This window comes from Mus caroli, chromosome 7 (assembly GCF_900094665.2).
Source record: "Mus caroli chromosome 7, CAROLI_EIJ_v1.1, whole genome shotgun sequence".
In the NCBI taxonomy this organism is placed as follows: domain Eukaryota; kingdom Metazoa; phylum Chordata; class Mammalia; order Rodentia; family Muridae; genus Mus; species Mus caroli.
In genome coordinates, this window is record NC_034576.1 from 104374944 (window position 1) to 104384935 (window position 9992).

The window sequence follows — 9992 nt, forward strand, 5'->3', positions numbered from 1 at the left end:
TCACCCCTGGTCTGGAGAGCAAATTTTAGGACAGCCAGGGCTACACAGAGGAACCCTGTCTCAAAATTAAAAAAAAAAAAAAAGAAAAAAGAGTGGGGAGGATGTTGGGAAGTGGCTCGAGTAGAGATGGCTCAACAGTTGAGTGCTGCTACTTTGTAAAGGACCTGAGTCTAGTTCCAAGCACCCACACCAGACATCTGTACATCCTGTAAGCTCATAAACTCAGACAGACACACACTTATAATAAAGAAGAGGAGGAGGAGGAAGCCATGCTATTTCTATAGCATGCAGGAGGTTCAGGGTTCAATCTCCAGTACTGAAAAAAAACAAAAACTTCATTCAAGAGTATGCCAGATACAAAGAGCCAACATTTTATTTTTGCTTTCCTGTGCAAACATCTCAGAGGACCCATGATAATGCATTACTGGGGGTGAAGGGACCTGTTCTCCAAACTCAGACTGAGTGCTCTCTGTGTGAACAAGGTCTGTGACTGGTCCATTGCATCCCTTAGTCCCCAGTACAGAGGATGGATAGCTTTGGAGAACTGTTTTGTATTTTGTGCCCTGTTGGTGGGGGCAGGTATTCTGGTTCCTCACTGAAAGTCTCATGTGGCTTCGCAGTAGTTGTGTGGTTGTCAGTGAGCGGGACCCACTACTGCTTCTTATTGCTAATTGTAACAAGCTTCCTGGCAGGCAAGCACCCAGCTGCCCTCTGCTGCAGCTTAGAGGCCTGCCTTGGGGCCAGTAGGTGGCGCCCATAGCCCTTTCCCACACCTCAACTGCCTGGACCGCAGTCCCGAAGGCTGTGACAGGGCCTAGGTGCTCACACGGCAGTGTCCTGGGTTGCTCTTTGCCTTTTCTTGTTGTATGTTCGTGATTTATCCAGTCTCAGCCAGGCACAGCTCCCTGAGGATGCAGAGGTGTTTGCTTTAGCGGACCCCAGGAGATTATTAGAGGAATCCATGCTCTGCCTTTCCCTTCTAACAGAGGAACTCTGCATCCATAAAGTCATTCCTGTTGCCCTGTTGCCCTGACCATTGCTCACATGGCACTGGCCTCCAGGGTTCTTGCTTCTATCTTAGCTGTTTGCCAAGTATGTGTTTGTCCAGCGGCTGCCTTGGAGTCTGGATCAGTACCCGCTCAGCCCTGCAATCATCAGTCCTCAGGAAGAGCTCACACAGTGCTGATGAGTGGAGGAAGTGGTACCTCAAGGCTGAAAGGGAGACACAGGAACTGGCCTTACAATGCAAAACATGCCAATAACATGAAGGTCACAGAAAGGTTGAAGAACTCTTGCAGGTGAAGTGAAGACACACAGTGTTTGATCTTTATATTGATTCTGTCTTACGTCTGGATCACAATACTCGAATGCTGTGAAAACTGTTAGGATAACGGGAGACATTTGACCATAGGCAGAATGTGAGGTAGATGCCCAGCCTGTGCTATCAGTGGGTCAGGATCCTCCAAGCTCAGGCCTTTTATATATTATGTCCTACTATTTCCAGAAAGCCTACAATATATTCTTGTGCACTTAAATCATCTCTGGGTTGCTGTACTCTGTTTTGGTTTTTTTAGAAATAATGACAACAAAAAATGTCTGTATATGTTCAATATAGATGCAGGGGATTTTTAGTTTCTGAGTTTCTTTCTATTTTTGATCTACACTTGGTTGAATCTTTGCCACATTGAGACTTTGGCCATTATGACTGGTGGTTCTGTAGAAGTCCGTCCTTGTACTGGGAAATACATGCCAAAGTATTTGGAGATAAGGGGCATGATGTCTGTGATTAATTCTCACATGGGCAAGTAAAATGTATTAGAAATAGGAACCAAATTAATCAGAGTTTAAAGTAGGTCCATGTCAAGGACCTGTGAAGGGTTTTTTGGTGCTATTTTTGTAGCTGGTTTCTAAGTTTAACAGTTTAAAAATAGCAATCGCACATTAATACATAACAGGTGTCTGCAAAGAATAGGACAAAGAATGGCCACCCAGCATTGAGCTTTAGTTAGACCAGCGCATGTCATTTTGGTTGCAGATAAGTTCTTCACCATTTGCCTTTAACATTTGAACAGATAGTGTAGTAGCAGCTACCATTGCAGAACATCCTGCACCCTCACACCTCCTGTGGTCATATGGCTACTCTTGTTCAGAGGCCTCTGACAGGCCAAGGAGGTGAGATGAGAGAGACCTGTCCACGGCACACAGCCAGGCAGAGGCAGAGGTAGAGGTAGAGTCAGGCTCCTATCTGGTTCCGTCCTTCCCCAGAGAGGCTTGGTGAAGCTGCTCATCTGTGTGTTTAAAGATTGGACTGTTGATTCTGCAGGGCAGTCATTACCTTCCAAAACACTGAAACTAACTGTAGTAGGAAAGGCTCAGGATGAAGTGTGTAGATTCACTCATCTGAGTTGTGGGTGCTTTGCATACACCAGTCTCTGTTCTCTCATTGTTCACTTGCTTTCCTGAGGCTACCAGGTGTAAGAGTGAAAACAAAGGCACCTGGAGGGCTTCCTTGAGGAGGGGTCTGAGCTGAGCTTAAGAGGCTGGTGCTCAATTTAAATAGGCAGTGCAGAAGAGGCCAAAGGGGCTCTGTGCCTGTGCAGTCAGAAATAATGTAGACCTTTACCTTGAAATCTGTAGGCCCAGACTGGGGTCTAAGAACAAACAGCCTTTGCTGTCCTCTCCGTACCCCCCTGTCCCTGGCTAGCTGGGAGATAAGGCACAGATGGAGGCTGCCTGGGGATTCTAGCCTTAGGCGCCTTGTCTCTGCTCAGACAGAGGGCCTGGTGCTGTTATTACTGTAAACAGGGCCTTCTGGGCGGCTCCAACCAGGGTCCTGTTGCCCAGATAGTGATCATGATTGGGTCTGCATGGCTCAGTGCTTCCAGGCCTCTGATGCAGGTGGGACAGGGCTCCCCACTCTTCAGCCCCTCCCTGGTTGCAGCTGAGGGCCAGTTCCTGCAAAAGATCCGGAAATCAGTTGGAACAATGCATGATTGAAGTTCACTGGCCGCTTTGTATTGATTGGTCATAAAGAAAAAGGAGGAAAAGTAAGGCGGTGTCTTCTTTCTTTCCCTGAGAAGAGCTAGTCACAAACGACTTAAATGTGCATCTGCCTGCCTAGGACGTCTTCCTTTCTGCAAGCACCCAAGCCTAAGGAATTACCCTGTTAGATGTCTTACTGTGTCAGGTCTGCTAGGAATCCATTTCTCAGTTTTTATTTTGGTGCTATATGTATTTTTTTAATAATTTAGGCTTATTTATCTTTATTATGTGATTGTTTTGCCTGTGTGTGTATATGTGCACCGTGTGTGTGTGTGTGTGTGTGTGTGTGTGTATTTCTTCTGGAGGTCAGAAGAAGATACTGAATCCTCTAGAACTGGAGTTAACAGGTAGTTGGGAGTCACTACATAGATTTGAAGAAGTATTAAAAAAGTATAGCAAAGTAAAAACAAAATTCGAGGCTTTTGGGCCCAGGCTTGGGAGTGTAGCCTTTGTGGCTTAGTGCTCCAGGTACTGGTCATAAAACAGATAGCGACATTCCTCCACCTACCCGCTTCCTGGGTTCAATTCAAAGAATGGCACCCTGACCATTACTGGAACCTGCAATGCAAATGTGCTATCTTTAGGGGCTCTTAGATTGTTAGGGGCTCTTAGAAACTGTCTTGAGAGATAACCTGACACTTGTGACTTTATACTTCCTTGTGACTCTTAACTGGTATTTTTGGTATTTTCCAACAACGCCCTCCCCACCTCCATGAATTGTGGTTTCTTCCTTTAAATACCCCCTTACTCAGCTACTCAGCGCGCCATGGTCCTCTACCCCTGCGTGGTGTATGACCATGGGCCCGAGAACGCTCTCGAATAAAAATCCTCTTGCAAGTTGCAGCAAGATCGTTTCTTGTGGGTGATTTTGGGGTGTCGCCTCTCCTGAGTCAGAACGTGAGGGAGTCCTCACGTTGTGGGTCTTTCAGATTCTGGGAACCAAACCCAGGTCCTCTGCAAGAATAACTTAACAGCTGAGCAGTCTCTCCAGCTCCAGATGCTACACACAATAATGTTTTGGAAGTAATAGGGACTGCAGAGAAAAATAAGGCCCACAGAGGTAGATTTATTCTGAGCAATACATCAAGAACCTGACAGCTGTGATTAGAACCCATGACCATCAGCCCTCCAGGCCATGTCCCCTCCTGAGTCTGACATGCCTCGAACATACTTATACACAGGAGCCTAAGTACTTTGAAAAAGACTGCTGCCGCACGTTTCCCACCACAAGACAGAGCAGTGTTGGTGGCAGATTGGTGTTTGCAGGTGCTATAGAGACTCAACCCTGAGAACTCCCATGAGCCAACTGCCAGGGCAGGAATGGGGTGGGAGGTGGGGCAGGTGAAAACAGGTCATTTCAGGAGGGTACTGTTGACTGAGGAAGTTAGACAAAGCGGCCAAATGTTAACTGTTTTAATACAGATTAGCACAGGGGACTGGGAAGGAAACAGACCATTTTAGGAAAACCTTAGAGGATGAAACTTGAAAATGGTTAAGAAAAAATGAGCAATGCTGTGGTCACTGTTGTGAAAACAACAATAGAACTTGCAACTGCAAGGAAGTGCTCAGAGCAGAGAGTGAGGTCAGCCTGCTCTCGCGAGAAGAGCGATGTCTCCTCTTGGCCTTTGGCCTGCTGGCCTCTCACATCCCTGGTTACTAGAGAAGACCTTTTTTCCTTCTTTGCTCTTAGGCTCTGCTACTGACTGTCTTCCCTCACCAGGGGATTTTAAGCAGTTTATTTTTTTGTTTGTTTGTTTGTTTGATTGATTGCTTATCGAGACAGGATTTCTCAATGTAGCCCTTGCTTGTCCTAGAACTGGCTCTGAGACCAGGCTGGCCTTGAACTCAAAGATCTGCCTGCCCCTATCTCTAAAGTGCTGAGATTAAAGGCTTGAGCCACCACTGCCCACCCAGTGGCAGTTTATTTTCTATCCACAGATACGTTCGGGTAATTGCTATATTTTTTATACCATCCTGATTTACTCAGGACATCAGGTGTGGTGGCAAGGAACCCTTACCACTGAGCCATTTCCCCCAGCCCTCTCCCATCACTAGTGTAAATGGCCAATGATACTAATGGCATAATTATCGCTGTTTTCATAATGCTTTAGTATATACCAAGTGTCTTAACTGGCTTGATTTATTTGACTTATTATCTCTTGACACCCCTATGTATGATATACATATACAGTAAGGCGGGGAGAGGGGTGAGTTCTGGAAGACAAGGTTCTGTTATATAGCTCTGGTTGACCTTGATTCATGGTGATCCTCCTGCCCCAGCCTTCTGAGTGCTGCCATGTACCACCATACATACCCAGGTCCTGTCCTTTCATTAACAGAAACAGTGAGCAGGAGCTGTTGTGGGAGGGAACAGAGAAAAGCCAAGTTATACATTTATCCATGGGCCACCCCTCAGTAAATGGCTGGCAGCGAATGTGTTTGAACTGAGGTCTTTTCTGCCTTATATACCCTGGGAGTTGTGCAAAAGCAGGGACTCAACTCTACCTGTGTGCTGTGTTCTCCTGTCTGCCACCCTGAGCCATCCCCAGTTAGTATCACCCACCAGTGCCCTGCCAAGCAGAAGAGTTAGTTCATTAGAGAGAGCTGGCCACAAGTCTGAGCCCAGGAAAGCCTGCGGTGCCCACCCCCTCTCCCCAGCACAGTGCAGGCTGCTCGGCCCTGACTGGCAGCCTGCATTAAGCATTCTACTCATCATCTCAGGGATGATGGAATCCTAACCTTTTCGGAGACACCGTGCTCTGTCACAAGCATTGCTCTTTTTAAAAGAGATTAATTCACTTGCCGCATTTTGTCCATTGGTGAAAATCACCAGGGGGAGCAAGGGTGGCTTTCTCTGGCCTCAGAGGCCCTTTCAACTACTCTCAGCAGGCAGTCCCCGCCCCACCCCATACCCAGCCTGCTCAGGACTTTGAAATGAGTGCCTGCTGGGCATTTACTTGACAAAAAGCAGCAAAATGAACTAGGGAGATGTGGTTTGTGAAGTCCTAACTTTGGGGGATGCTCTGCACTGAGGGAAAGCAGAGGAGACAGTGCCCTCCCCACCCCAACTCAGCACCTCAAGTGGACAACTTGTGGTTGGGTTTGCTGTGGTGCTGGTGGGCTTCTCTGGTTCTTCCTCACGTTACAGAGAGCCCCACAGGTGTGCTATGTCTCTCAATCCCCACAACCACCTTGCATGAGAGAGGTTAGCATCCTCTCCTCCACATCAAGTGACCACAGAGCCTGGATCCTTGCTGTCTTCCATTACACCCTGTCCCCAAGAGGCTGCAAAGAGTAATTGTCAGTCACGAGCTAGGCTTGAGAGCTGGTCTCCCTGAAGAACAGCACTGTTCTCCTCCTCCTGTGACTGACCCCAGGTTTCAGAGCCCTGCACTGATATGTATGTGTGTATATGGAAATGGCAGAGAGTGCAGTCCTCGCTGACCTCAGTGAAGCTCACTGAGGGGTTGTGACTGCTTAGGGTGCTGGGATAGTAAGTGCAGAGCTTTGCTTTGCGCTAGACTAGACACAGGGCTTCTGACTTCAGAGACAAGGTTTTAGTGTATATGTCAGGCTGGTCTTGAACTTGCAGCAATTCTAGTGCCTCAGCCTCCCAGTGAAAGGTATGTACTACAATGCTGAACTGGCCTTACAAGAGTTTTGTTTTGTTTTGTTTTGTTTTTTCTTAAAACTAACCAAAAAAAATCTTTGCAGAAAAAACAAACCCATATATGTAAGTAGTTCAAATTGTTCATTATCACAAGTTAAAAAGAGCAGTATATCCTTTGTACTCCTTAGATTTGTAATCCCAACATCCAGGGGGCTAATACAGGAAGTTCATGAGTCAAGGCCAGCGTGGGCTGCTTAGTAAGTTCAAGGCTGATATAGGCAACACAGTAAACTTTGTTTCAAAACAAAAGTAAAAAGTCTTGTATTGCAAAGTGTCCCAAGACAAGGCATGCACAGAGGCCCCCTGTCTTGCTGGTATAAAGGTCAATAGAACAAGATTATTCTAAGGATACTGACCCTGTTGTTCACACCACATACATGCATGCATGCCCTGTAATCCACACAAGTTCCATTCCCAAGGAAATGGTTTCAGAGGTCCCAGGGAACATGGAGAGGATGTCCTTTGAGCATTGTTTTTGGTGGCTAGCTGGGTATCCCTGGGAGAGAGTAGGGAAGAATATGATGGATTGTTCTGGTCCCCTCTTCTCATGGCCATGGATAATAAAGAAGGTAAGAACCCTAGGTATAAATTTTCTGTGGGGGAAAAAATCTGCTTTTGCACAAACTCTGTGGTATCATAGAAGTAGTTGGTTCTGAAGTACAACAGTATCTGAAGTACAACAGTAGATGAAGTTCTGCTCCTTTCTGTGATTCTGAAGGAAGCTTAGATAGATAGGATAGAAGATCAGGACAAGATGGAGAAAATCCTTTGCCCTTTCCTCATTGGACATCTGCCTAGTGGATGGACCATGTTTTGTGGGATTGCATGCATGCATGTTTAAGACAAGGTCTTGCTACATTTCAGGCTGTCCTAGAATTCATTGTGTGGTCCTCCTGACTCATGGGACTCATCCTGCCTGGACCTGAGGATTATAGGATGGAGCCACCATGTCTGGCTGAATTAAATTCTTGACTTAGTCCTCTATTTCTGGCACCATGGTCTTTGATATCCTGCTGTCCTAAGTCCTCCTTTTAGAGTAGACGCCATGTCTTCTTGCCCACATATAGAATCTAGCACAGGACCATGCCATTGGCTGACTGAAATCAGTTTCTGTCTTTTCCTTTTAAGTTATATGAAGAGAGGTACTGTCTGGAGGTAGGCTGGTAAGATGAGGTGAGGAGGGACCATCTGTAGAATGGTTATCAACCTGCTGTGTGGCCCCTTCACAAGTCATTTTCCTTGTTACACCCGTCTCCTCATCCATTAAAAGAGATTACTATCTGCTCCTTAAGCTTATGAAGAGTAAATAAACTCAGGAACTTGAAGTTCCAAGAGGGCAGTCCATGCTCTACAGGGTGCTAAGTAAGACATAGCTTTGTTCAACCTGTCTTTATCTGCCTTGTGTTAGATGGACCAGGACCCAGGATTCAGATTTACAGTGATGAGCTTTTAGACCTTGGATTTGTTGGTTTGCTTGACAATCACTGAACTCCTGTGTACTAAGCACCTGGCATATAGGTCCCAATAGTTCTGTGTGGGCTCGAGTGGGAACCTAAACTTAGCATTTCTTAAGTTCTTTCCTACTTTATTTGGGTTGAAAGATTTGTATTTTCCTAACAGCCATGATGAAATAAATACAGTTGAGTAATGTTCCTTTTGTAAACAGGGAACTATGTAGACAAGACTAAGTCTGTCAGGTCTTTTAAGGGAGTGGATATTGGCACCAGGTTTGTATCACATAGCCTGAGGGCAGAACTTTAGGCTGCAAAGGGACTGAGAGCTTCTTGGACCAGGGAAATAGGAATGTCATAGTAACACTATTAAGATAAGAAGGCAAAGTCCTTTTTAGATGGCTTGGGAGGGTGACAGTAGGGATCTGGGAAGGAGAAGGGCAAGGGAAGTCTCAGGTGAAGAGAGTGATCAGTGGCTGTGATTGGAGATTAGTACTCAAAGGTCTCTTTTTCCAGAATTGTCTGGCCTCCATATTTGTGTTTATCTGCTGAGGTAAGTCCTCACTATGTTGTCCAGCCTGGCCTTGCACTTACTATGTGCCCTGTATTTTTTTTCTAGTGCATTCTATAATATACTCCTGTCCATTGTAAGCCACACACTGAAAATATCTTCTGTCTCTTGTCAGGCTGTTATCAGAAGGTGCAGATGTCAATGCAAGGCACAAACTTGGCTGGACAGCACTGATGGTGGCATCCATCAGCCACAATGAGAGGTAAGACTCACCTTCTATCCAGAGCCGTCCAAGGTGGTGGGCCTGAATAGTGGCTGTAGAGAGCCACGTGTGGTTTCAGATCCCAACAGTACTGTTCACTAGCTTTGTGACCTCAGGCAAGTCATTGGTGTTACCACAGTAGCCACTTGTTTAAGAGCAGATCATAAATGGTTACATGTGCATGTGTGAGTTTTTATCATCTTGAGAAGCCTTTGGTCACTGCCCCATTGAGGGCTCTAGTGGCTTTTTATTTGAAGGGTCTGGAGGCTTTGTTCCTCCTACCTATTGGTAGCTGTGATGTTTTCCCACCTACTATTTCTTTCATTCGAGGTTGTAGCTATTGTGTAAAGTTGGAAAGCAGGGACTGGAGAGAGAGCTTGGTCACTAAGGTACACGAGGGCCTGAGTTGGGATCCCTAGCACCGTGCACAAGCCAAGTGCATTGTAACCCCAGCACTAAGAGAGTTGTGGGAACAGAGGCAAGTGAATCCCGGGGACTCTGTAGCCAGCCGATCAGTCAGTGAGTTCCAGGTTCCATGAATGCCATGTATAAAACATAAGGTGAATTAGGCTAGGCATGCATGGTGGCATGGGTCTTTAATCCCAGCAGTCAGGAGGCAGAGTTTAGAGATCTCCTGAGTTTACAGTTAGCATGGTCTACATAGCTAGTTCTAGGCCAACTAGGGTTATATAATGAGACCCTGTCTCAAAATTTAATAAATAAATGAATCATTGGACCTCACATTTGCCCCTAGTGCTGCCCCTCCCCCAGGGATGAGCACACACACAACACACACCAGAAGTAGCATAGGTCACTTTCAGAGCCACTCCCCAAAATCTATGTTGTTACTCTAATTTTGAAGAAACTGAAGCACAGAGAGAAAACTGGTTTCCCTGAAGTTAGGTAGTGACCCAGCATCCGTGGTGTGCATTCTGTACTGTATGTCAGTGCTTCCTCCTATTGCTCCAGCCCAGGCTGTTCTGTATGTCAGTGCTTCCTCCTAGTGCTCCAGCCCAGGCTGTACTGTATGTCAGTGCTTCCTCCTAGTGCTCCAGC

At 46.2% G+C, this 9992-nt stretch overlaps 1 protein-coding gene across 2 annotated transcripts in view; it reads left to right on the forward strand.

Annotated features, from left to right (window-relative positions):
- Positions 1–9992, forward strand: part of Clpb (ClpB homolog, mitochondrial AAA ATPase chaperonin) — a 127292-nt gene that overhangs the window by 15320 nt on the left and 101980 nt on the right. For both annotated transcript variants that reach the window (XM_021166915.1, XM_021166917.2), the window contains exon 3: positions 8850–8936. In XM_021166915.1, the coding sequence (XP_021022574.1) occupies positions 8850–8936 (87 nt within the window). The remainder of the gene's footprint in view (positions 1–8849; positions 8937–9992) is intronic.